This window comes from Nomia melanderi, chromosome 3, assembly GCF_051020985.1.
Source record: "Nomia melanderi isolate GNS246 chromosome 3, iyNomMela1, whole genome shotgun sequence".
In the NCBI taxonomy this organism is placed as follows: domain Eukaryota; kingdom Metazoa; phylum Arthropoda; class Insecta; order Hymenoptera; family Halictidae; genus Nomia; species Nomia melanderi.
In genome coordinates, this window is record NC_135001.1 from 5,207,629 (window position 1) to 5,235,497 (window position 27,869).

General features: G+C 41.1%; 3 protein-coding genes across 13 annotated transcripts in view; 2 read left to right on the forward strand and 1 right to left on the reverse strand.

Annotated features, from left to right (window-relative positions):
• Positions 1–800: 800 nt before the first annotated feature.
• On the forward strand, positions 801–11,303 carry LOC143174386 (ATP-dependent RNA helicase DHX30-like). 10 transcript variants are annotated; one of them, XM_076366142.1, is made up of 10 exons: positions 801–904; positions 8,080–8,399; positions 8,469–8,618; positions 8,855–8,926; positions 9,033–9,141; positions 9,216–9,269; positions 9,344–9,693; positions 9,769–9,947; positions 10,010–10,993; positions 11,080–11,239. In XM_076366142.1, exons 7-10 carry the CDS (start codon positions 9,544–9,546, stop codon positions 11,237–11,239), a joined length of 1,473 nt encoding a protein of 490 aa, XP_076222257.1. In that variant the 5' UTR covers positions 801–904; positions 8,080–8,399; positions 8,469–8,618; positions 8,855–8,926; positions 9,033–9,141; positions 9,216–9,269; positions 9,344–9,543. The 10 variants fall into 10 exon arrangements, with proteins under 10 accessions (XP_076222257.1, XP_076222262.1, XP_076222263.1 ...); XM_076366146.1 differs by lacking the exon at positions 801–904 and having other exon boundaries at positions 7,782–8,399; positions 10,010–10,695; positions 10,768–10,993; XM_076366147.1 differs by lacking the exon at positions 801–904 and having other exon boundaries at positions 7,777–8,399; positions 11,166–11,303.
• On the forward strand, positions 11,255–13,075 carry LOC143174387 (ATP-dependent RNA helicase DHX30-like). Its single transcript, XM_076366151.1, has 6 exons — positions 11,255–11,421; positions 11,495–11,724; positions 11,797–11,995; positions 12,077–12,263; positions 12,333–12,400; positions 12,463–13,075. The coding sequence occupies exons 1-6, from the start codon at positions 11,255–11,257 to the stop codon at positions 12,692–12,694; spliced, it is 1,083 nt and encodes a 360-aa protein (XP_076222266.1). The 3' UTR covers positions 12,695–13,075.
• sha (shavenoid) overlaps positions 12,988–27,869 on the reverse strand; it is a 54,330-nt gene continuing 39,448 nt past the window's right edge. For both annotated transcript variants that reach the window (XM_031988382.2, XM_031988372.2), the window contains exons 4-10: positions 20,406–20,519; positions 20,159–20,292; positions 19,176–19,326; positions 18,757–19,088; positions 18,438–18,668; positions 17,746–17,848; positions 12,988–17,678 (exon numbers count right to left, since the gene is read on the reverse strand). In XM_031988382.2, coding sequence (XP_031844242.1) covers positions 14,998–17,678; positions 17,746–17,848; positions 18,438–18,668; positions 18,757–19,088; positions 19,176–19,326; positions 20,159–20,292; positions 20,406–20,519 — 3,746 coding nt within the window. In that variant the 3' untranslated portion in view covers positions 12,988–14,997. The remainder of the gene's footprint in view (positions 17,679–17,745; positions 17,849–18,437; positions 18,669–18,756; positions 19,089–19,175; positions 19,327–20,158; positions 20,293–20,405; positions 20,520–27,869) is intronic.

Here is a 27,869-nt window from a genome sequence, read left to right on the forward strand (position 1 = left end):
AACAACAATTACGAAAGTTAAGAAAGAAGATAGTAATACAATTATCCATTAGTCACGAAGTTAGTAAAAAATATTTATTTATATTTTAAACATATTGAATTAAAAAAAAACGAAATGAATCTACCAAACTGTAAAAAAATAGGCAGTTCATTTCTTCTGAGAACAAAATTTTTAAAAAGATGTAATATATTATATTTGACGCTGGTGTCTGTTATATTTAATAGTAGGCTATTATTTAAAAATAACGTTCTCTGCGGAGATATACAGTGAATAAAAAAAAGGAGAAATTAAGCAAAGTATTCAAACCATTTGTAAATCATTTGGAAAAACTTGGAAGCGCGCAGTATTCAGTGTGTATTATCATCATCATTCTGATCATTTTTATTAATAGATATTGTTAATAAAGATTCTATTTTACGGAGTTTATTGTAAAATCAATAAATTGATAGTAAAATTACATTTTACTTAAAAGATTATTTTCGTTATAGTAAATTAGATACTCAATAGCTGATTAATCCTATATATTTTCTTAGAATTATTATATTTATACTTTTATCTTTATTATATACATAACTATATATAAATATTACATTACCTTTATATAGCGACCATTCACAATTATAGTTGTTTATTATCTTTCTCAAATATAATTTATTATTCTCCATTTATTATCCATTATTCTCTATTACAATGTATCAATTGTCTTCTACTATTATGTAAACAATTTTATTTGTGCTATATAAATATATCCACTCTATGTTATACGATCACCCGGTATATAAATATACAGTGACTAACAAGTGCGTATCATTGTTTGGAATACACTAACCTCCTCACGGTAAAACAGAAAATTCTACAAAACTCTAATTAAACTTTATTCGACTTTAAAAATTCCTCATTAAAGGTAAGAGACACTAATCTTCACCACAAGTTTGATAACAGTGTGAATTCGAATAGTCATTTACTATATCTAATTATTGCCTACTCGACATCCTTCAACTCTTCCTTATGTCAAATTAAATTACTTTAAATTTCAAAAATATATTCTGCAAATACAGCAATTTCATCGAAATATAGTGAAAATCCGAAAGAACAATTTTTCATTTTTGAAGTTAACCCTTTGTACTCGAGAGGTGACTCTCACTCATTTGATTTCATACAGTAAAACTATAAAATTTGATATTTAATATTATACTATGTATGATACATCAATTTGAGAAATACTGAAATATTGAAATAAAATAGCTTTGTTCCTTAATGTGTAATTCCTCTTCTAATTTCACAAAATATCGTCTTTATCTCATCATCGAATATTAAAATATTTTTAGTAAAAGGTTAAAAAAGAATTTGAGAAATTGTTGTATTCCACTCAATATGTTTATTATTAAAGTAAAATACAAACGAAGTAACACTAGATACAATATTCGTCGTTAGAATAGCGTAGATTCTAGTCCTTAGAAGGTTCAGAGAAAGTCTGCCCGTCCAGGAAAAATGCTGGGTGTTTTCATTTTACTCAGCAAAATTCATCCTTTAGACAAAATAATCCTCAAAATCATTGTAAGAATCCAAATCAGTTTCAAAATTCAAATCGGCCTAACAATTCAATATCAACTCAAAACTCGCACAGTTCAACTAATCAAATTCAATGTCGATATTGTAAAAATATGGGCCATTCTATCGACGAATGCTTCAAAAGATTTGCTGCAAACGTTGACGCAATAAGAATAACGGGAACAGATCAAACCCTCAAAATACGCAACACTCAAGCGTTCATCTAAGTAACCAGAATTATCAACTTCCTACGCAAAACTCCAATCCTCCAGAGCAAACGCTAACGAATAACGATGAATCTAATGTTTCGACACTTCTTAATTCATTCACTTTCCACAACGTCTACGCAAATAATAATGAGTTAACATTCGTCCTATTCGAATCTTCATCATCAATCTTCCCCGATGGGATCTTAAAATTCTTAATCGATACTGGAGCGTCTGTCTCCCTAGTGAAAAAATCAAGTCTCTATAATTATAAAATTAATGCGCCAATCGCAACTCTCGGAGAAACGGAACTAAATTTAGCGGTCCGTAAGCATTTATTTAATTGCAAATTTCAAGTTCTCGATTCCAATACGGGAATTCCTTTTGATGGTCTCTTAGGGCAAGACTTTTTCGACGCGCAAAATTGCAAAATTGATTTCCAAAAATCATCTATTTCAAACAAATCGATTCCATTCTCAATTTCTCTGCAACGAAATACAGCTCAACAATCGGACACGTCCCTAATATCAATCAGTCCGCGATCTGAAATGGTGGCCAAGGTATCGGTCAAAAACCCTCTTAATCTAAAAGAAGGAATAATTTTAAACCGGACATTGGATCAAAAGGAATCATTAATTACCCCCAGCGCGCTAGTAAAAGTAATAAACAAAAATGAGGCCTTAATCACAATTATTAATCGATCCACGGAAAAGAAAACGTTTGCTAAACCTAATTTACCACTCCTACGTCCTTCTGAACAAGCCCGTATCTTTTATTTTTCTGATAAACCAGTAGATACAATCGAAAGATTTAAGTTATTAAATGAAAATCTACGTACTGATCATCTAAATCCTGAAGAGAAAGATTCAATAATTAAATTATGTCATGAATTCGAAGATATTTTCCATCTCCCCAACGACTCATTAAAGCCGATACATCTTACAAACATCGATCTCACGGAACTCAAATACGCCAATAAGAAATTAGGTGAATTCAATGAGATCATTACCAAACAAATAAATCAGCCATTCATAGTGACACATACTAGGTGGTACGCAGTCGCCCTTGGAACAATTGCGGCACTTCTGGTGCTATTTGTGCTATTAAAATGCTGTAAAAATTTCGGATGCCTTCGCTGGTTACAACGGTTATGCTGTTCAACCGCGGATCCGAGACGTGGAGAAATCAATCCACCATTAATTAAGAACTTCGTTAACTGCATCTTCGATTCATCATCGTCATCATCACCTTCAAGCCAACCCACAACGCCGATCAACGAGATAGTCACTTATCAACCAAGAAGGGACCGAGCAGTAATCATCAACCCAATACCTGAGATGTCAGAAGACGAAGAAACGACCGCTGCAGTTCGAGTCCAATCACGGCAAAGAGCGCGAAGAAGTACTACTCCCCTCTAAAAAAAAAAACGCATATATCATTGATGTCTCTGTATGTTTTTATCACTTTATATTATTTTACCCATAAATTCTATATGTATTCTAAAAACAATCATGTAATCTCTTATATACATATATATTAAAAAAAAAATTTAAGAAAGAAAGGGAAAGATATATTCGTGCAACTATCTACACTCTATTTTTAATTGGATTATTGAACTATTTAAATTATTATTAGGAAAAATTGATACATATTTAAATTATATTTAAGACTATTTATAATCGACGTTTCTACACTATTTTATATTATTCTCAATGCAAAACTTATGTAATTTAACTATTTATATACTCGTGGCAGAAGGTCTTAGAATTTAACATAATTTATGTCAATTTTTTTTTATGCTAAACCCAATTGTTAACCTGCCGTTAACGATCTTATGGCGGAAGGTGTTGTATGCCGAATCAGTCACGCTACTGTAAACAGCAAACATCCCAAGTCCTTCCTTCTGTTCCTCGTGACTCGACCGAAGAAGTCATCTCTGAACCTTGTCCTCACCCTCATGACTCGACCGATCAAGTCATTCCTGAACCTTGCCCTCATCCTCATGACCTCATCCTTTACAGACCACCAAGCTCGCAGTAACTCCCCCCCTCCCCCTTCCTATTTTTCCGATCCTTTAAAAACACCCAGCATTTTTCCTGGACGGGCAGACTTTCTCTGAACCTTCTAAGGACTAGAATCTACGCTATTCTAACGACGAATATTGTATCCAGTATTACTTCGTTTGTATTTTACTTTAATAATAAACATATTGAGTGGAATACAACACTTGGGCTGTTCTACCATTTTTTAGCATAATTTTTAATCTTCTCTTGAACGTTTTTACTAAGTTTTCGGCTGCCCCGTTTGATGCCGGGTGCTTTACGGCCGATCGGATATGCGTTATCCCCAGCTTCCGTAAAAATGTTTTAAACGCGTCGCTGGTGAACTGTGGTCCGTTGTCACTTATTATTTGTTGTGGTAGCCCGTATCTCGCGAACACCTGCCTGAATGCACTTATTGTCTTTTCCGCTGTCGTCGTTTGCATGTGAAAAATCTCCGGCCATTTCGTTCTTGCGTCCACTAGTAGGAGGAAGTTATGTCCTTTATAAGGTCCTATGAAATCGGTATGAATTCTTTGCCACGGTTCCTGTGGCCAATCCCACGGATGCAATCTTGCCGTTGGCGGGTTGTCGCGGACTTCTGCGCAGTCGCGGACTTCCGACACCCTTTCGCTAACTCTTTCCATTTGTTTGTCGATTTGTGGCCACCAAAAGAATGACCGGGCTATCGATTTCATTTGAACTAAGCCTGCGTGGTTTTTATGTAGTTCTTTCACAACACCGCTGCCTGCAACTTCCGTGGCACTACTACGCGATGTCCCCACATTACGCAGCCTTGCTCCATTGCCAGCTCGTCTCTTCTCGCTTCATAGGGTTTCATTTCACTCGCTAGTGTACCTTTGTTTGGCCACCCTAGCTCTATGTATCTTCTTACTTCTGCGAGCGTCGTGTCCTTTCTTGTTTCCCGTGAAGGTTGCGGGGAAGTCACCAAACAATGCATATACTTTGGACACTTTATTATGACTGCTCTGCGGTCCTTCTCTGCGGTCCGCGCGTCAACCTCACGCACGCACGCACCACTTGCGCGCGCATTCATCCTCCCCTCTCCTTCACTCTTTCGCTCTCGCTATACATACACTACAGATGGACTTGATTCAAGTCCATCGACCTCCGTTCCTATTTTTACATCTTAATATTAACGCACTTAGAACTATGGCATTTAATATTGTACTGATTGTTGAGCCTATGCTGAAATACAACACTAACAAATTTGTAAAATGGTTATGAGGTAATCGTAAATGTGCTGCAGTAACATTAAATGAAAATTGTGGTAAGAATAAATGAATAATGTGTCACTGTTAAAGTAAAATTAGACTGAAATTAGATTAAAAGTAGATTACAATTAGAGCTGAAACAAATAAAAATTGTATTAAACATAGATTAATAATGTGTCGATGATAAAATGGCATTAGTTTAAAATTAAATTAAAAACAGATTAGAATTAGAGCTGAAACAAAACTGTATTTTTATAGTAACAAAATTTGCAGCCTGTAACAAAAACGATTTAAAGTTAGTTAAATTAGAAGTACAATTAAATACACTGAAAATCAAATTATACTGAAGTTAAAGTAAATGAAGTGTAAGAGGTGCAAACTGTTGAAGCGTTCATGTAAACCGCGGCAGTGGGCACGCGATAAACAAGGGAACACCGTCTGGGACGCGTTCGCCCCCGCGTTTTTGTTTCATTATTCAGTTATGATACACGTTCCTGTTCGTAGTCGCGTGGTCGTATGGTCGATCGTATAATGTGTAATCTCGTTTTGTTAAATATACTTTATCAATATCAGTCACAATATATTTAATATTATAACCAGCGAAAGTGTTATTGGAGAGTCAACCTCTCCCGTTACTCAAAGAATCCCTTCTACAGAATTGAAAACTCGTTCCGCCGAATTTTCTCCTAACATCTTACAGTGTTAATCCTCAGAAGTGGGATACGGGTTCAACGAAGACTTTTAAGTGAACTTTTATGTGAACTCTTATGTGAACTTTTAAGTAAACTTTTATTTGAAGGATTTTGGAAAAAATAGCATGTGTGTGTGTGATTTTGTGAACTTTGAAACAAACTGTGAAGATGAGTGAAAATTTTACGATTCAGCAACTGAAAAAGTGTTTGAAGCGATTTGATCTGCCAACGTCAGGATCGAAGAGCGAGTTATTAGTAAGGCTAAACGCGGCTGATCCAGAAGGTTCGTGGATGTCCCTTCCGAATGAACCTGGCGCATGCCAAGAACTAGATGAGACAGAGATGGTCGAACAACAGACAGGTCCATTGAGCCAATACGAAAGGGAGTTAGAATTTATTCGACGAGAGAGAGAGACCTTTTGCAACGTGAAATGGACTTGATGAGGCGAGAGAATGAAATTTTAAGAAATTCGCCTCGGTCAGTACAAAGTCATGGGCCGAATGTTAACGTGAGAGCAGTTGGCGATTTGTTGAGCGACTTTGATGGATCCACCAATACCTTTTTAGCGTGGGAAAAATCTCTCTTATTATTGAAGAATACGTATGAACTGGATGAAAACGCTATCAAGGTTCTCATCGCGGCGAAACTGAAGGGAAGAGCGTTAGAGTGGCTTCACTCAAAGCCCGAACACATTGAAATGAATGTGGAAAGTTTGTTATCCAACATGAGAAAAATGTTTGATCATCGCCAAAATAAGTTAGCGCTAAGGAAAAAGTTTGAAGAAAGATCGTGGAGAATTCAAGAAAACTTCAGTGAATATCATCACGACAAGATGATTTTGGCTAATCAAGTGGGTGTCGAAGATGAAGAATTGATTGACTGCATGATCGACAGGATTCCGGACGATCTGTTACGTAATCAAGCGAGAATGCATCGCTTTACGGAACCGTCCGGATTGTTAGAGGCGTTTGAGAAGATATCCTTGAAACCCAAAACGAATAAAAACGTCGTTGTCGACAGAAGAATTGTAACGAATCGACAGCCCAGTGACAATGTTAGTGCTGTAAACCCACTGCAGCCTGTGCGGCGGTGCTACAACTGTTATGGAAAAGGACATCTGGCAGGCCCCTGTCCCAAACCTAAGAGAAAGCGTGGGTCATGCTTTTCCTGCGGTGAATAAGGACACGGCTACCTGAGGTGTCCAAAATCTTCAAAAGTGGAGGCACCGAAGCCGACAGTGTGTCGCTGATATCGACGGGTCGCAGAGTTCAACGACTGAAGGACAACGAAGGCATTCACCACTCCAGGGTCCGTCTCAGGATTATTGTGTCCTATTGACGGAGGAAAAAGAAGAAAATTACTTTGTGGAAGCGTTAGTGGATTCAGGCAGCGCGATAAACCTTATGACTTGTGAGATGTTTAATAACTTTTTTAGTAGATACGAACTGCTGCAAGGTAAGGACAATTTTAATTATGCTAGAGTAAACCAATCACTATTGTCGGTTATGGAAATACTTTAATCAATGAGAATTATATCTAATACATCGCATTCTATCAAATGCGATTATTTAGTTATTCGCTACGCTATTTCAAAATTAAAAGAAGTACGTGATGGTTAACATAATTGCGCTTTATATTCAATAGTATGAAAGTGAAACGCGATCAATGTTTGTCATACGCAAAGCTATCTTAACAGCAATTTCAAAAAACAAGTATAAAAATCAATATTCTAGTAGAAATCGCGATTATATCATTCGCAACTCCAACATCCAACCCGTAATGTTTGTCTTGCTACGCTAATTAAAAATCGTGAAATGCTCTTTGCTGGACGTTGTGACGGCTATGGCCAGCCCGATTCAACTACAACGAGTTTTCTACTACCGCTACTACCATTTCTACTGAAGCTAAAGTGAATGCAGTGACAAAGTAGTAACATAAAATGACGCTCCATCTCCATGCTAAGACGGAGGACCATTAATAGCTGCCCTCTTGAGAGACATTTTGTCGGGGCCTCCTCGGCATACGCCTCTTCGTTTCTTCGGCAGTCCGCCATTTCTGAAACCCTGAGCTTTCTCGATAGCGAATGGCCAATGGCTCGAAAACAGCCATCGACCATTCGACCAATTACAATCGAGCAATTTCGAACGTTTCGCCTAATCGAGCCTGATACCGATCGCGAACGCGGTATTTATGTGGAACTTGAAAAGTCGAGATCAAGGTTGATCTGCAAACGGCATGCTCCGTTTTGCTGTCAACTCTGAACCGATTTTTCAAGTTCCCCGGTAAAACTGACCATCCCGCAGAAACGACGGCCAGCACCGGCCCCTGCCTTCTTAAATCTAACATTCATTTCAGAAAGTATGTTACCTGCCTACCTACAGCTATATTTAAAAAAGGAGTAAAATACACATTCTCACAAACACACGTCATTCCACGATTGTCACTGATGCACCCGGGTGCGAAAGAACCTAACTCCTAGAGAGAATGTCTCGGGACGTTCGTTGACAACATTCACACTCTAGTTTATCAATTCCTGAAATCGACTGGCAATGGATAACGATCTTTGAAAAAATATTTTACTTGGCACGAAAGATTCATTGAAATTGATATAATTCTACTGTCGTTTATTTCATTTCGTAACGCAAGGAGAGACAAAAATATTCTAATCTGTTAAGGTATGTAACATCCTCGGTGTGAAATACCTAAGCTGGTAGTCGTTATAACTAACTTGTAGTTGTACATAGATTTGGTTATACAGAGCAAGGAATCTTAAGGGCCACGTTCTCTGCCAGTTATTTTGCATGTATATATTTATTATATATTATACGAGTTAATTATATATTACACAGGGAAGATAAAAAGAGAACATTAACACAAATTTATATGGTTAAATGGTAAGAAAACATAAAATAAGGTTAACCTTAACATAAATTCATTAATATTAGTATGCATATAGTTTTTTACAATGTCAGATTTATTCTAATTTTAATCGATTGTTTGATACAATTTGTTTCTTTATAAAATGTTTATTCATTCTTTCAAACGTGTGCACTGTTTTCTGTTGTCATGTAATGGTAAATTTATAGAATCATCCGGAATTAAATCATGCTGGATACCTATTCTGTTACAGAGTTAAAATCCAATGTACAACAATGTTTCTGCCTCAAGTAATGAATACACTAAAGAATCCAATGCATAGGCAGTGAGTAATATTATGCATTTGTTTAGAATATATTATTATACAAACTTAGTTTCATTATAATTAATGTCATATTACGTCTTGATTAAATGGAATTTATTTTTTATAGTCAACTATATTGGAGATGTTTACAAAGTATTCGGTCACATTCAAAAATATTTTATTATCCCGATAATAAGAAGACAAAAAGGAATTTATATATAATAGCTGCTAATACAGTAAGATTTATTAAATAATTGTTTAGAATTACCTTACTTTACCTTAATTGTTTGAGATAAACACTTATTTTCAGCGACTAACCCACAGCTCTAATGACGAACAAAAGGGATTTCATAGCCAAAATGATGTACGTGTGGTATATTGTTTGGAACAGTATCAGAAATTTTTATACGCGTTACTAGTATAAGATAATTTTTACAGAAACATCATCGATATGAGCAATCAAAAATGTTTAATGCCAACCAGCATGAAAATCCAATAAGCCAACTTCATCAGATTTATTCTACTGTAAACCATGAATTTGGAAAACAACACATATCTTTCATTTATTCGGAGGATACCACAACTCATCCCCGCAAACAAATATGTACTATTAATGTATCATGGCCTGAGAAAGTTTGATGTGGCTGAACCAAACTGGAAACGTTAAAAATTTAATACCTAAACTTTATACGCAAACAGAAATTCAATCATTATTGGATCATTTTAAAATAGACCTTGATTCAAAGTTTAACAATGAAATCAAATTTATGTTGGAGACATATTATCATGTAAGTTTCAGGATTAGTAACAATGTATATTCTAGAATTCTGTATAAACCTTTTCCATAGAAAAAATATTGTTAGGAAATAGAGCCTATTATAACAGAATCGCCTAGTATGGGCATTGATGAAATTGATTTGGAAGCAAAACAAACACCATTTATGAACTCAAGTGAAGATCACGAGTTTCGTAATCGTAGATTATATTGGGAACTTGAAGACAGAAAAGATTCAAAGAAGAATCTTCCGATTGAGCAATATAAGTATGTATTAAGAATTACAGTGTACTAAAATTTACCTTAATATGCTGAAAATAACTTTTCAGATCACATATACTTAACGCTATAGAGAATAATCAAGTCGTCATAATCAAAGTTGATACTGGCTGTGGTAAAAGTACTCAAATACCACAATTTATAATGGATTTATACACAGCAAAACTTGAATCGCACGAATGTAACATACTCATATCGCAACCGCGAAGAGTCTCAGCTGTATCTTTAGCCCAACGTGTTGCTTCTGAGAGGAAAGAACGTCTTGGCTATGTGGTAGGGTACCATATACGATTTGAGTCTGTACTTCCACAATCGAGTGGTTCAATCTTGTTTTGTACAACTGGTATAGCTTTACGAAGATTACAACGTAATGCAATTTTAGAAAATTTATCGCATATAATTATAGATGAAGCTCATGAAAGAACACTAGAAATTGATGTTCTGCTTGGCATAGTGAAACAATTATTGAATGATAAACCATCTCTGAAACTTATAATTATGTCAGCAACTATAAACGTAGACATATTACAGAAATACTTTTCCTGTGATGTAATTGAGATACCTGGACAGGTATATCCAGTAAAAACACATTTTTTAGAGGATATTAAGATCTTTAAACAGCATAATCTCAGAAAAATGTTGAAGGAAAGAGAAACTCCTCTTGACGATACAGCAGAATTAATACGTTGGATTATCGAAAATAAACCACTTGGTGGTATTTTGTGTTTTCTACCAGGTTGGAGTGAAATTCAAATGCTTAGAAAGACATTACAATATCTACAGAATTATAATGTACATATAATTCCAGTTCACTCAAAATTAACGAATCTGGAACAACAGGCAGTTTTTAAAACTCTTCCCCACGGTTCTCAAAAAATCATTTTGGCCACAGATATCGCTGAGAACAGTATTACTATTCCAGATGTTAAGTATGTTGTTGATACTGTCCGTAAGAGAAATTTAATTTGGGATGAACGTACATCTATATATAATATATCCACTCATTGGGTAACACGTGCAAATATTAATCAAAGGTAATTATTAAACTGTAATATTTTACTATGTTTTGTCATTGAAGGGAAACAATAAGAGTGAAACAAGTTTTCGTCTTAACGTCTAGAAAAGGAAGAGCTGGTCGCGTTTCATCTGGTGAAAGTTATCACTTGATAACAGAAGATATGTATCATCAACTACCATCATTTCCAGAGCCCGAAATACGCAGACTATCGTTAAATGAATTAATTGTTACTAGTAAAAGATTCAGTAATGAAAATGTATGAGATTTCTTTAGTAAAATGATTGAACAACCTAAAGAAAGATCAGTATCTAATGCTATCGAAACTTTGACGAAACTTAATATTCTGGACGAGAATGAAAATCTCACACCTTTAAGGATACGAATAATGTATTTCTCAATGGATGTTAGATATAGTAAAGCGTTAATACTTTCTTGTATTTTTCAGTACGTATGTGTATACAAGTTTCCGAAGTGAAAACAAATTATTTGTAATTAATAGAGTTCTTCTATTTTGTAGATGTTTGAGTCCTATATTGTCATTAATCACAATGCTTTCCACTACAACCGAAATGAATACTACTTCGTTGATGTCAAAGTCGGTCAAAAAGGATATAAAACATACGTTTCACAGTACAAGTGATCATATCGCTTTGATACGGTATTTTAGGAATTCCGTGTCGGATCAGCAAAACTCAACAGAATTTCATAACAACGCGGATAAGAATGACAATTCTCAGAAATTATGGAGTATGATCTTTACACATTTACGGTAGTAGTATAAATCACACGACGATTGATTATTGTGTTATTTCTTTATAGGTATGTACAATATAAATGACCTTATAAGTTCTAAAGTTCTACTTTCTGCGGATGACTGTGAACATTTAAATACAAATGCTAAACATTCAGAACTACTTCGAGCTATTTTATTCTCGGCCAGCAATCAATTATTAAATGTTAAACCTTTTGGATTTAAACGTGGGACCTTTACAAAAACTATAAACACAATAGTTTCCGAGTGAGTATCAAAAACATTTAGGACGTTCATAATACAATAAGAAAAAAATAATTGTGCGACCTAACATTCACGTTCATTTAGAAAAAATACAACAGTTGCAATATCACCTGATAGTGTAAATAGTAAAAGAAAAAATTGGCCAAGTCCATTTTTAATGTATTTTCACCAAATTGGTCAAGATGGAAGGAAATCTTCGATTTCAGATACAAGTTTACTTTCACCACTGTCGGTGGTGTTATTTAGCCAGAATGAAATCACTTGTGACTGGGTAAAATAGTTTTATATATTTTAATGTCTATATATGATAAACAGACATTAACAGTTAATGTATTTGTAGGTAAGTGAAGAGAATGTTGTTATGACTATGAAGGATTTTCAGAATGTACGCCTGTATTGCGATAAAAGGTGTGTATTTTGAAATTCTTAATTTTTATAATGATTATTTTATGTTGCCTTTTTTCCAACAGGACAGCAGAATTACTATTAGAATTTCGAGGTATTTTCTGGAAAGTTACAAATTACGTAATTCAGCACTTGACCGAAAAGAATAATAATGATGTAATATCTGTCTATTTCTATAAAGAGAAAATGTTGCGTTTAGTAATAAAAATAATCAATGAATCGGCAAAAAATATAGACAAACCCGTTGTAGTAAAGGAACCACAGCAAGAGACGACGTCATCAGATCCATTTATGTAAATAAGGTATTCGGATACGATACGGATCTCCGTTAAGTCAAAAGTTTTGAAGTACGTTCTCGTAACTGTGACACACAATTACTAATTTTTCGCGTTTCTTTCTTTTACTTTTTTTGAAACATTTGAAGAATTAAACGTCTGCACAGATAAATTGTTAAAAACAATATAACTTTCTATGCATGTAAGTATTATGCACATTAAAGAAGTATAATGTAAAATAAAATATATATGTACATATACATACATATACATACAAATTTAGATTTCAAAATTATTTATTCATATAAATGGAAGTTTCACGCATATGCGTGAGCATATGATCACAGTACAATGTTTTGTATGATAGTTTTATATATTTATTATATCTGTCCAATAAAAAAATTTTAAGTAAGTACGTAATTCAAGTCCCGAATCCCTACCATCACCGAACGCAATTCTGAGAGTAATACGAAAGATTTATTCTCGACCCCAAATGAAAAAGTATCCTTTTCGTTCTGGAGAAGCATTAGTATACAATTCATTTTTTCGTTCATTTCTACACGCGCATGATCTTACAATGAATCGTATATTTTTTCATATTTCAATCGTTAATTTACCTAAATTCATTCGCGGTGTTCCATTCGTTACACACGTGTAAAGTCGCACAACCGACTTAATTTGTTTGGCCGTATAAAAATATGACAATCGGTTCGCCATTTGCACTATTACAATATGTATATATCTACAATTCAGTTAAATACACTTTTTCATTACAAGCTTCCCGTTACTATTCATACAGTGTATAAAATGTACCATCATTATATCCTAATAAAACATTATATTCTATATAATTATGCATATGTTTGGCAGGTACATTGAAGCGTGCGCTTCTGATATAAAGAAAAAAAAAAAACGTTTTTGTCAAAAATAAACAGGCAAAATTATTACATCCTAAATAACAACCATCTATTATTCTCTCGTATCTTCTTATATGTACAATTCTATCATAAATTAGTGCAACAATTATGACATATATTAATCTATAAGTTAAAAGATGTATAAATAGCAATGTAGTATGTACCTAAGTAACTTATGAACAATATATCGCCTGCATAGTAGTATTAGATGTTATTTGGCTCTATCTTATTCGGCTATGAGTATAAATATCGTTTTATATTCAATTATTGAGTAATAAGATGAACAACAACAAAGAATACAACAATTACATTAATAAAGTACGAATATAAAGTCTTGGGCAAATCGTAAACAATAATTACACCAATAAAGAATAAGTGAAGAAGTTAACATTGACTTTTTGTAACTCGTAACATTTTTCGATGCTACATTTGGTGATATGTTTAAAGATGTTTCATCAGATTCTTTTATCTGTTTAATCTTACTTCAATGGTGTTTACTACTAACATAATACTAATAACTGGTAATATCTTTATATTACTTTCTTAGAGAGTTATTGTATCGACTAGCAATTAATCCTAATTACCGCGTATTTAATGCACATAAGTACTATTCATCGATAAGGATACAAGTATCGCCATTAACAAATAGCTACAGTGCTCCTCTCTAAAATGTAATATTGCACTTCCGGCCGTTTTGTATAGTTGAATTAGACTCTATGATGGCAATGGTTAAGCAACGTCGGGTGTCAATGAATGCCGCCCGAATAAAATACAAATTCGTAACTTGTAAAGCTCGCGTAAATATAATTGTTTGATAAGAACTACGTATATATTAGAAATGCGAAGTATATAAGGTTCCTGACATCATTGCTAAATCATTATGTCAATCACGTACCAGCTTCGGTTACTTAAGATTCTTTAACTACCTCTGAATGTCGCAATTGCAAGATTCTTAACCGAGCAGACAGCAATTGAACATTTACCCGTTTGACGAACTTTTAAACGCGTGGCGTTTGATTCGTGTTTAATTAGTCTAAATGTAAACTAAATGCTTAACAGTAACATACTGGCCGGAAACATATCACCGGACAAGCCGAAGGATGATTCTACGGTATCGTTTAAAGATTCATTTACGTTTATCGATGGCAATTTACTTTTGATTTTATTCGCTATTCAGTTGCGTGGACGGAATCTTCGAAATCAGCTAATTTCGTTGAACTTCTTAGAAAATAGGACAGAAATAGAAAATGGGAAATATAGTCTCCAAGAGGATGAAGAATCGATGCGTCAAAGTGACGAGACAGTTAGGATTGTCCCGAAATGCAGTTATAGCTGAAATTTCAATTACCATCGTAAATTTAGATCAACGATAGCGAGAACTATACACGTGTTATCGTCGTTGACTGAATTAAACCAGTTCTGGGGTCGTTTCACAAGGCGGAAGAACAGTGACAAAGCTCTCTGTCTCGCTGTCGCTAGCGCTGAAGCATATTCTCTCGAAGCCTACATTATCATTTCTCGCGGTGAACGGCTGAAAAATCGCGTTCCTTGGCTTAATTTCCGCATCTGAATGTAAGCTCTTCGAGAAGCCAGAGAATTCCGACAGTCTGCAAACGTTCCCGAAAAATACGCTGTCCGTTCCTACACTCTCAGCGCCACTCTCACTAGCTCCGTCGCAGACGGATTCGGTTTCGTCCGTTTCCGAGACGCTACTCGCTTCGTGCCTAAGCAACTGTTTCTGCGAGCTATTGCTGTCCGTGCTGCTCAGGTATCCACTATCCTCGACTCTAGCCCGTGGTCTACGATAGTCGACAGGCAAGCAATTCATTGTATTCATATCAGGAAGATTGTTCGAATGTTTGCGAGGGCAAGACGAAGCGTCTTCACAATTTCTTTGCTCCTCCCAGGACTCTCCGAACGTACTATTCTTCAAGGCAGATCCGTGAAGATGACAGCGAACCGGAAACTTCCTCTTGTTCACCGGGTAACGAGCGTTGTTCCAGCACACGGGTAACTGCTGACTAGAATTTCCGGCGTCCTCGGTACACTTCTCCTGCATCGTTTCCTGGTCGTGCCTCTTAATTTTCTTCCTCCTTTTCTTCGATGTCTCGATCGACGAGTTGTCGGGTAGAGCCGTCACCAATTCTTCAGATTGTACTGGAAGAACCTTGCAGCGGCAAGACAGAATGGTCCCTACGTTGGAATCGTTGCTGAGGACAGGAGCACCGTTGCTGGTCGTAGGGTCACCCGCTTCGGCAGGACTCCTGTCCCAGCCGTTTTTTGACAGAGACGAGTTCGAAGATTGCCTCGCGTCTTTCACGCATTGCAAAGATTTCGGATGCTGATAAACATCCTCCATAGGTGGTAGGGGCACCACATCCGGATGGTTGCTCGGTTGACGTTGCCTCCTCGCTTGTCTGGTGTCGGGCGTTAGATACTTGCTCCTTTTCGAGGTTCCGGCGTCCTCCAGATGATCGTTCGACGACGACTCGTTCGTTTTGCAATCCGGTAGATTGAACTTCAATCGAGCTTCATAGATCTCGCGGAGGCTGCCGTAACTGCGGTGTAGACAGGCTTCGTTGCGTGTGGACTCCTGATCGCGGAAACTGCCTTTGCTCTTGAGCAGTATTTGAGCAGGCCTCTCGAGGGAATCTACGTAGACCTCGCTCGGGACTTCTTTCTCGTAGTTCACGTCGTCATTGATTTTTAATTTCATCGGTTTCCGGTCCAGCGTGTCAGGCTCATACTCCGATTCGTCAAGCCTCGCGTAATTCTCAGGCGAATCCTGCACCTTGATGGTCAAGTGGCCAGGGTTCTCCGGCTCGTACCGAATCTCCGGACCAGACTCGTCGCTGCAGGCAGGACTGTCGTAGCCATCGTTCACGTAAACCTCGCTTACCAAAGAGTAGCTCTCATACCTTTGCGAAGAGATCAACTCGGGTAGACTGTTGTAGTAGTTTCTTTCGAGTACGTCCTTGTTCAGCGCGGGGATCGCTATCGTCATCATCTCGCCGGTATTAGTGTCGATCACCGCATTCTGCATCGTCAATTCCTCGTCCATCGGTAGGGCGGTGGACAGAGCGGGACTTGACTGATCGGTGGACTCCGGCGAAATGGACGACTTTCTACTACATTTCGACCGCTCCAAACTATCCACTTCGTAGTCCATCGCGTTCTCGGATCTCGCATGGTGTTCCAACACTTTGGCATCCACCATCTCGCGAATCACGGCGTCCATAATGCGTTTCGCTGTACTCGTACGGTTGGGAAGTTCGTTGATCATGTCCGGCAGATCTTTCTTCGTCAACGTTACATTTCTCCCCTTTTTCGTTCGATCACACGGAGATCTATCCTCCGTCGGTAGGTTCGTCGAGTTCGCGGTGCGCTCGATTTCGATCTCCACAGTTTCGTTCTCTTCCATGCTCCTCCGTGTCTCGGTAGTCGCCTTTTCTGTAGCAGCGTTTTCCTCCATCTGCTGAACGAACGAGTTCTCGATCGCTGTCCTCACTTTTGCGTTTACCGCGTCATCGCCGTTGGCCGCGTTCGAGGCGTCTCTGTCTCGTCGACCGTTGCAATGAAATTCTTCGAACATTGATTTGACGGAGCGCACGGAGAGGCTCTGTCGATCGTCGCTCTCGAGAATCTCACTTCTCGTCCCGCTCCGGAAGTTCTTCGACATCGCCAGTTTCGTCTTCCACGAGGACAGAGTTCTCTCTGCTGAATTCTCCGCTTTTTCGTCGAAGTCGTCGCGTTTCGCTAGCTCTTTCGGAAACGCCAAGCCGTTTGCAAAGGCGGCGCTGTTCTCTTGGAAGCTCCGTCGGTTGTTATCCTCAGCGTCTCGCCAGCGACGTTGCGGCGCACTCATGTCTTCCAGCCATGCTCGAACCTTGCTTTCCCCTGGACTCGGTTGATCCGATTCCGAGAGGCCAAACGTATTCGGGGGAAGCTCGGTACATCCGGGGCATCCGGTGCATCGCTGAGACATCCGTGTCTTCGCGAGAGAACCCTGAAACGAGCTCGAGGACGATCGTTGTCGGTTCTTGCCTGTCGAGTCGCACCAATCCGAACTGTTCTCCTCTTCCGGTATACCTACGACGTAACAAAAGACTATAAGCGCGGATCCATGAACGAACTTGATCGAAGAAAATTGACTCACCGTTCAGGGTAGGAACAAATTTCTTTGCAGCCATCTTGTGCTTCGCGATAGAGATCACCTCGCGGATCTTCAGGAGGAACTCGATCGCTGCTGGAGGGGGAGCCTGGAAAAAATCCGAGCTACCATAACTCTTTGCACTCGGGATTTGACGCAGTAAAACTGTAAAATCTGATAATTTTGTATAATACCTCGATACATGAAATAGAAATAGAAATAAAATAGCTTCGTTTCTCAATGCACTTGTGATTTCTGTTGAAGTTAGTTGCAAAGAATGTCGTCTTTGCCTCGTCAAAAAATGATAAATACTTCTAGTGAGAATCTTCAGAGTGCAAAGGGTTAATATTTCAACTCTTACATTTAAAAATCTTAATTCAACGCCGAGATCATAATCCTCTAGAGCGCTATTCACTTGAAAACTATAATTGAATAATCCCATCTTGATTTAATATAACATGAGCTATATTGTTTAATTTTATCCTAAATGAATTCACTATATTAATGAAAGAAAATCAATTTTCTTGTATCGATGCCCTCGACAAGGTGTTTCGATCCGCGAACGCGCCTGAAATCACAGAGGATTCCGAATGCTAAAGGCAACGCCGTGCATTTGCAATATCATGGCAAGTAACTGTATTTTACATTAAACAATTACAATTACTTTTCCCGACGATGCTCTGCGATAAACGGCTTACCAGTAACAGTTGTTTGTCAAAGTAGGCAGGATTAAAATACAACTTCCTCCTTTGAGCCCCGGGTAATACGGGGACGTCTTGCTGATGAGGGTTGTCCGCAGTCTCCACCACTCGAACATCTTCTTCCGGCAACCTCTCGCCTAAGATCGATCCGGATCCTGACCCGGACCCGAAACAAACTTCCGACTGTTCGAGATAGATGCAGTGGGGATGAACGATGGCCGACGTTACCTGTGGTTTCAGAAGACGTTGAAACATCTCGGAACTACTTCCGAGAAAGAGAGGAATTCGATCGAGCAGACAGACTTGTACCGCGTACATTTTCAAATCCTTGCTCGCTGTCGCTGGCCGGAAGATCGTCGCCGAGATCGCTTTCCGTTAAGCCGCTGTTGGTGTCGCTCTCGAAGTGCCTGGAAGCGGCGAGCAACGGGTTGCTCTTGACCAGTCCACTCGGTTCTCGGCCTGGTGTAATGCTTATTTCCGGCTCTTCGATGATCTTCCTCTTGGTCTTCTTGCTGTGAAGGTAGAGCGAGACGCTCGCCACGTAGATCAGAGCCAAGATCACGGAGGAGAGACCAATGGCTGTGTATTCCGTGGTGGAAAGCCCTTGGGACAGCTGCGACGTCGAAGAGAACATCACTTCCCGGACGCCTGAACGAGAAGACACGCCGGTGAAAGGAAAGCGTTTGTTCGCGACGCGAGTAGAAAACCGTCGCGCGCCGGAGCGCCGCTACTCACTGCTCTTGGAGGGTGAGCCAGCCACCCTGAAGGCTACGCAAGGCGTGAACACGCCGGTGTACTTTGACTTCGAGGAGGCGTCCCTGCAAACCAGCTTCGCCGTGACCACGCGACCTTCGGCTGCTTCTTTCAGCCCAGTCTCGCCGATCCACTGGAACGAGAGGTCGCTTGCAATTAGAACCGTTCGCCCGCCGGACGGGAGAATAATGAAAATTAAAAGCTGCCGTTCTCGTCGTGCGTTCAATCGTAAACGATTGTGATCGTTTCATATCTTCCGTACCCTGCTGCGACCGTTCCTTTTACGCGGACGATTCAACCGGTAGAACCGTGTTATTAAATTTTACGTCGCGCTCGTGGTCCGCGTCCCCAACCGTTCTTTCGGACACGGCACCCCTCGAGACTCCGATATTACCCTTACATCACCGTTTTTACAAGTATCGAAGGGACTCTGCTGTGTTCTTCGAAATTATGACAAGTATTCGAAGTTTAAGTGTACCGTATTTCATATGGAGATTAATATTCTCGCGGAGATAAGCGTTACGAAATTTTGTATCTGCGAACCAACCATCGAAGGAATCTCTCGAATACTAACGGATCGCAGAAGAGAAAAGGAATTTGTACGTGAATTCACTCGATAGCTCTCGTAGCAATTGAAAAGTGATCTTTCGGTTTAAAAGAATCGCTTCTCGTTCGCTTTATTTGCGAAAATTGCCTCCTTGCAGCATCAAAATTACAAGAAAATAATTATAATTTATAAGACAACTAACGTCGAAAATATTCAGTGACGTAAATAACTAGACAATAGTGTAACGTAAGAATTGTGATACGAAATAATTAATAATTCTTCTGTTTAATCTTTACTACGGAAAGAATAAACACATAAAACACTGATGTTCGTCGTAGCAGTCAACGTGTTAATTACAATCTCACCCGTTCCGAGAACCTAATAACTTATTTATTCAATACCAACGAGTGTCACCAACCTGCAGAAACGTCCTGCCTTCGTCACGATATAGCCTGAAGGGTGGTTCGGTGTCCGAGAGGTTCCTCAATTCCGACCATCCTGTTCGGCCTAATTGCTGAGCGCCGGTGATTCCGCACACAGGTGTCGTCACACCTTAGTATTTCGAGGGGCGGCGCGTCACGCATGGAAAAGACGTCAAATTGTCTTTTGAAAACGCTCGAATCGATCCAAAACGAAACCAAGGGAAAATCGAAGAAAAGACTGACCTTCGAAGCGAATCTCCGCGTGAGGATAAATTATTTGTCCGCGTTGAGGCAGGAAAACGTACGGTACTCTCTCTACCTGGCCCGTGTTGCTCACGAAACCCGCGACGTTGCACTCTGGAATCAGAAAGATAAACGTACCGTCCACTTTTCGAAATCGTTCTTTCGATTCTCCGTTCGCACTGTGTGATTCGTGGAATGTTCGCCGTGGGAAACAATTCTGAAAAGAACACCGCGCAATTCGGCTGCTTCGTCGCGTTGAATCGTATTCGTTCAGAATACTTGTCCGATTCATTTGCCTCTTTCCACACTTTGTTCCGTAGACGGTAATTGCGAGACGGATAATGGGCGGCGTGGACAATCGCGGATCGAACATCTCCCGCGTATCCCGTCGAGTTTCCAAAGCGCGGTGTGTCTTTCGAGGAAGCATAAATTAAGGCGTATCCATTCCCCCTTTGCAATTTCGCGTCTCCTTCAACTGACAATTTGCCGAATTCGAGGGACAGCTTGTAATTTCGAAGCAACTATCGCTCGAAGTGATCTCAACGGACTACAATTATACTGTTCGTTGCGAGGAGATGGGAAACGGCGCACGAAACTGGTATCCGTCGATGCGGCCGAAATGTCTTTAGCGGAAACGCTCCTTTCGATGGAGAAACCGCCATGCAGGACGAGACGGTCGCCATTGAAACGGAACCTCCGCGATCGAAAGAGACTTCGACGTTGTTGCAAGCGATGAACACGTTCGCTACTAGGGTCACATATTTGTGACGGCCGTAATCCTATATTTTACATAATGAAAATGAAATTAATCCTATGGATATTGTTATCAGAAATTATAAACTACGACGTTATATTTAGGAACTTAATGACCCGTTTCTGTTTCATTTTTCTAATATGTTGTTTAGATTTATTGGATTGAAGAAAATATAATTGAGGAGACTGTCACCGAAATAAGCGTTGATAGCGAACGTGTTAAGGCGTTCGCGCACAGTAGTTTCCTGTAGAGTGTAATGTAGATTTTAATGTTGTTTCAGGAAACCCGAAGTGGAAAACGGCTTTGTCGAGAGAACTGTTTTAGGGTATAACAAAAATACGCTATAATATACTTTACATTTCTATGCTCAATCGTGTTTCTAGTACGGATTCTCTACACATACTTTCCCCAAGAAATAGAATGTCTGAATGTTTGAGTTTGTTCTTCGAGACAATCGTCCTTCAGATCGAACCCGAATTTCGTTACAGCGTTGTCGACTGCTGAGAAAAGATGCGACTCCAATTCCGACGTAGAGATCGAAGGATCGTTTCCCTCTTCCGTCTATCAATTACGAAGACCTCCCAGCCTATGAAATGTGACTTTCGTGTTCTCCGTCAGAGAATTTCTCGGACATCGTCGCGAAACACATCGTTTAATTCTTAATTAATTACTACCGGCGGGCGAGCGACGCGACGGAGGGAGACCAATCGTTAAAATGTTAATACAAGTCCCATCGGTAATGACCGAATTCGGTTGACCGGTCCGCGAACTTCACCGCGAATAATTCCAGAGCTGATAGAACCGGTCTTAGAACGTTTTGCCCGGACGTTCTTTCTCGTCAAAAATAACTGGACAACGTGGAACGGACGTCGCCGGCGTTGATTTTAATAACGACAATTGTCCAGAAAAAAAGAATACTGTTTCGGCGGTGCGTCGGACAAATCACCGGATACCACACCGGGCCGTCCGGAATATCGAGCTAATAAACCGAAGGGTCCCGAACGAGTTTGATAATAAACTTTCGGTCTCGCGTGCCAATAAAACCGGACAGCGAGAGGTTCGCGGAACCCATCCCGAGCCTCTCGGTCGAATGAATCATCGAACTTTCGAACAGCGCGCGGATTCCTTTTCCGGAGGACATCGAGAAGTAACGATGTTTCTCGTTGCGGGTCTGGGTCATTGGATGCAACGACCGGTGCAGCTGTTGTGTATGCAAATCGTCGCGAACCGCCGTGTATCGCCGCACCGTGTACCATCTCCGAGCACTGGGAACGACGCGGCCCGGTAAACGTATAATCCGAATTAATGCGTTCGATTTGAGCAGGGCGCGTTCCGCCGCAACCTTTAATCTTCAATTCAGGATCACATTCATCGCGGACGATTCGAACAACGAGCACGTTAAACTGTAGTTTCAATTTTACCGTCCACAAAGTCACGCGAAAGTCGCGTCTCATTGGTATGCTAATCGACCGCAGACTTCTGGTTGCGTTCGATTCCGTGTACCTCCGGGATAGAATCTCTTTTGTTTTTTCTCCCGGACGAACAAGACAGAAAACGAAAATTATAATCGAGCCCAGTCGATTCAACTGAATTTTAACTACTCTCCCTGACAGAGAAGCATTCGTGCACATACGACAAAACGGTGCTGAACGAGCCTCAATGGAACAAGACGGTCAAGGTCCTGACCGTGGATCGGTAAATATGCAAATCAGACTGGTAACATTTTCTCCTTTAGCGTCCACGTGCCACGGAGGGCACGCGAGTCTCTCGAGGAAAGTCTCTGAAGACCTACGAGACTCTCCCACAAGCTTTCTCCGTGAGAAACAATGATATCCTTTTAACGAGTTAGCCAGAATCGGGTTAATGGAAGTCGCGTAAGGGTCCGCACGATTCAAAAGCACTTTCAAAAAGGCTCGTATCCTCCTTTGTCCGATCGAACGCTCACGCGTGTCTTCAGCTATCGACCGTATTCGGTGATAAACGGTTGCCTTCAATTCCTTGTATATATAAATACGTTAGACAATTTTAATATTCGGCGTCACGCAATTAAGCGTGATATACGCTCGTTAAAAGGCCGCGTTCTATGCCGTACAAGGCAGCATTCGCGATAAATCTGTTCTTTGGTACATTTCTCGAAATTTATCGCTTGATTAAGCAATAAAATTCGATAACCCAACTCCGGGAGTTATCCAGCAGCGCATAAATATTTGTCTTCGGCTACACACGGCGCGAGCTGCAATCGCAGGGTAGCGATTGACGCCAGGGTAGCTCTGTTTCGCGACAGTTCACCGAAATGGCCGCGCCGTATGTCGGATTTTTTGCAACCGGTTCCCTTGTAACCGGTGAAGAATGGACGATGACGTTTCAAGGTCCTCTAAAAATTCAGCGTGGAACGGCATTTTCCGGAATAACCTGTTTTATCCATTTTCAGGCATTCGAGCTGCGCGCACGGTAACCTCATCAGACGCTTAAATCTTGATAAACGGTCAAGCATTATCCTATCGCGGACTCTCTTTAAGGAACCGGTATCTCCCTCGACGCAATCGCAAATCGCGTCGACTCCCGTATACAGTTTAATGTCGTTAGAGTGCCGCGGATTTTCCACCGATATTTCGTTCCCTCGGAACCGATTCCGCGAATCCTCGGATGGGATCCGCGCGTCCGTAAATTCCGGGACAACTGGGCTCGAATTAGTCCCGACTACTTATCCGTCGCGTCAGCGAACAGCGGTGAAGCTGACAGATACGAGGCTGTTTACATCCACGCGAGATCTGTTCATCGGCCGGAACCCCTGCCGGCAGTGCGCAACGTAACATCGAGATACAGTCGGCCGTCGACAGATGCGACCGGACGCGTTAATGGCGCCTCGCCTGTGGCGAATCGCGGCGTAAAGGTGCTAAAGTATCCCCGTTGCGGGAACGTCTCTTGCATTCTCGACACGGACCCTTCCTCCGTCGGTGGGGTATCGTCGTTCCGATCGAAACGAGCAACTTTATAAATCTCGTGTCGCGCGGAGTTTTCCCGCCGTCGATTCCCCTCGAGTTTTCCGAGCCGCAAACGGTACCAGTTTTACTAGTTTCGCGAAAACATCCGGGCTCGCGGGCCAAGCTCGTTGGAGGTATCTCAAGCGTACGCTCGTGAATTTTCTTATCCGACGTAAGCTTCGATACACGGTATCGAAGTGTGTTCGTACATTAGTCAAGGGGACAGGCTGGAAATGCCTGGGAATGGGGTTCCTCCGACGCTCGGAATCTTTTGAGTTAGCACTTGCCGGGTTTGGCTCGAGTATCGGTATCGAATGAACGGCAGAAATATCGCGAGGTTTCTTCTTATTTCGCGACTGACGGGACGGTTTACGGTTAGAGGACGGAGTGGTTTTTACCGGCGTCCCTCCCACGTTCGACGATGTCGACTACCGAAAGAAGGAAGCCGCGTCCGAGCCGGAATTATCGGTGACACCGGTCCCCGGGGTTAAGGGGCCGTGTCAGACGTTGTCTTTCGCCGTTTGCAAGGCCGGCCGTGTCCCTTCCGCGGCCGATAAATAACCGATCCGGGAGGATACAGCTACGCCGAGAACCGGAGGCCAAGGGACTCTGCGTCGCGCTGATCAAAAGTACCGCAAGAAACGATATCTCATTCCGGCTGCGTGTCTTCTGTCCGCTCGGTAAGCGGGTCTTCATTGCATTCAGATTCCCCCCGCGATCGTCCTTTTCCGCTCCACGCACGCATTTCTCACCGAGATAACCGACTGTCGCCTTATTACCGGACGGAAGTGTTACCGACGAATTTATCGAACCTGTCTTCCTTAAGCGAGCGGGGAGAACTACGGAAAGGGACGCCTGAAACCTTTTATTGTACTTTAACAAAAAGGAATGGTAACGAAAGTTCAGATGAGAATAACGCAGGAGAAATATATGCAACGAAAGTAATGAATCAGTTTTAGTTAATAGTCTTTCGCGAAAAGACTGACTGAAGATTAACGGTGAAACGTTCGGTGACTGTAACGCGAACAGCGGAGCTCCACGAATCCTGTCGGCGAGGTATCTGCGTGGGTTATCGGCACGGGAGCCCATAATTCCACGATTTCTATTCCTCGGTGACACTATCTATCAAGCGGCGAAGGAGCGTGCTCGTTCCGCATCCCGGGGATTCGGCGGCGTTCGACGAAGGTCAGGGTTCATCGGCGCGGATCGTCCCGTTGACTCGGTTCCCGAGGTCGCGCTTGCCGATCGTTAATCAACGGGTCGTTATCCGACGCTCGATCGTAGAAGGCAGAAGTAGCCGAAGCCTGCGCGAGCACTCCTACGACCGAATGGGGACACACCGTGGACACCGCTGCCGGTGTTAATTGCTCTCCGCTGTCCGATTATCGTAAATCGTGCGCCGTTCGGTGGCCGCTTTAATGAGAGACGTCGGCTGATCGACGCTCGATCGAAGGAAATCAGACGGGACGTCGTTCGCTTCGATCGTGCGCCGCTCCGACGAAAGTGAGAAGACAATTTCACGATTTCCTGCCGGTTGTTCGAGAGTGTACCGACCAAAAATGAACGTTCCGCGAGCAAGTTCTTTTTACGAGAGACTCCTATAGCAGTCCGCGATCCCCTTGATCGTATTTTCAGCGATACGGCTCTTTACGGGGACGTAAATGTCGTCTTCGGATTTTTAAATACGGCTCCGTGAATGTTTACGAAGTATTACAATTTATTTCGAACGTTAATTGCTAAATCCTTTTTCCCTGCAAGCTGTACGCTTTCATAAAACCGCGGCGGATGTAGCCACGGGCAACAACAATCTCGGCGACCAAGACCTAACCGAAGACCTAACCAAGACAGATCAGAACCGAAGTGCGTTCGTAACGCGCGACCGTCGCGTCGGACGAGCAATCTTTGTTCGACGTGCTCTCGCCCGTAGCAATGAGTAATAGGCGCACGTGTACAATTTACAAGGCACGTCGTTCGGTGTAATTAACATGGAGCCTGCGCGGATGATGGACAGGCGATAGTGGCTATTTCCTCGAGTTTATGGCTCTTGCCAACATCCAAGTTGCGCTGGTAATACCGAGAACAATGGGGGTTCGCTTAAAAATCAATGATCTGTTGGTTACCGGTCGAACGATCATTTGAATGAGAAACGTTTCTCGAAAAGGATAATCGAAACAATAACGTTTCAACTTATTCTCCGTCCATCTGCCTGCCGCAGATCAACATTGCACCGCTTCGATCGACGCCAGTTACGACTCGAGAAGACGCGCGTTTGCAATTTCCTTCGGAGTCTTCTGCTTCGTTGCTGAACATGCGATTGGTACGGTACGCCGCCGGTCACGCGTCCCATCGGTGCTCGCGGATTGCCGGAATATTAAGTCTCGCCTGTGTAACATACCAGCAACGTGTACTTAGGGCTACGCTATTGCATCATTACTAGGAGAAAAGATGATCGAAGGATGAACTACTACCAAGCCGCGAGGTGAAACACGATGTGACCTTACCAGATCATTCCGAAGACCGCAAGATACAAGATTAATTCATCCGCAGTGATGAGCGTCAAATATAAAGCGAAAGATATATCGCTGAGATCAAAAACCGATGTTACTCTTGTATACTCACTGTCAGTTTATTATCCCGAGAACAAAAAGTTTCCCATTCGAATACCTTTAATTTTCCCTTTCCAGAGAAAATTCATCAGAAATCACTTTTACCTCGTCGATGCGAGAAATTACAAAGACATTACGAGTCATCTACAAAGAAATTGATTATTCCCGCAGCAGACGTGCCGCGCTCTTTGAAGAGTATACATTGACTTCGGTTAGTTACCTATGCAAATACACGCGTGATCTTCGTTAATCATCGTAAATTTTGCTACGCACGACGATTGCGATATTACCGGGCGAACTTGAATAGGGTCCTGCAGCAGCCAGTCATTACGATGGTATTTCCTATTAATATTGTGGGGTGCGACGCGTAAGGCCGGATACTGCAGGTGTACTCGGACCGTTACGACCAGGTTACTTGGACTCAGACGGTTCGCAGGCGGCCGATGATGGCCTGCAGAATCATGCTCCGTGTTGACGGGATTAGTATTTATTAAGACGGTTGTAAGGCCTTTTTTGGAAGAGTATAGTTTTGGAAGTTGAGAAGAGCAGATCAGAGTGGACTAGCGTGAGAGAGTGTAGTTTCGTAGTTGAGAGGAGCGGGACAGTGGACTAGCGTGGAACAGTGTAGTGCGAGAATCTAGAGTAGTAGATCAGGGTAGACCAGCGTGAAACAGCGTAGTATTGCGTGGAATAGAATAAGATATATAGTTTAGTTTCATTCTAGTCGCTTATAGTCCATTTCAATAAAGATACAAATGCACTTGTGCTTGTTCTCGCCACAAAACCCCGTCATCCCACAATATTTGTGATTGCGATCGCGGCGATCTGTGCATGAATCGCGTCGCCTCGCGTTGGGAAATAATGACGCATTACGCGTGTCCGCTTCAAAGTTTGATGTAAAGTAGCGATCGTCCGACGTTTCTTTCGCGCGATGCTAGAGCCCACCACTAGCAGCGCCTCATTGAAAATCAAAGTGCAGCCATGAACCACGAATCGCGGAAAGCCTTCCCCTTCGTCGAGGGTCTGTTCGGATGCGCGTCGAAGAAAATTATATGCTCGTTGGCTCGAGTACCGCACAATGGCGCGATTAAACGCGTAAGCGTGTATTTATCGGCGGTAA

What these genes read in the sequence shown, in the direction of transcription:
- LOC143174387 (XM_076366151.1), top strand. Translation starts at nt 11,255, where the DNA reads ATGATTGAACAACCTAAAGAAAGATCAGTATCTAATGCTATCGAAACT. An exon ending in CAATTCTCAGAAATTATGGA is followed by an intron (nt 11,725 to 11,796) that starts GTATGATCTTTA and finishes ATTTCTTTATAG; the next exon opens with GTATGTACAATATAAATGAC. An exon ending in ATAAACACAATAGTTTCCGA is followed by an intron (nt 11,996 to 12,076) that starts GTGAGTATCAAA and finishes ACGTTCATTTAG; the next exon opens with AAAAAATACAACAGTTGCAA.
- LOC143174386 (XM_076366142.1), top strand. Translation starts at nt 9,544, where the DNA reads ATGTGGCTGAACCAAACTGGAAACGTTAAAAATTTAATACCTAAACTT. An exon ending in CTTCCGATTGAGCAATATAA is followed by an intron (nt 9,948 to 10,009) that starts GTATGTATTAAG and finishes ATAACTTTTCAG; the next exon opens with ATCACATATACTTAACGCTA. An exon ending in CGTGCAAATATTAATCAAAG is followed by an intron (nt 10,994 to 11,079) that starts GTAATTATTAAA and finishes CTTAACGTCTAG; the next exon opens with AAAAGGAAGAGCTGGTCGCG.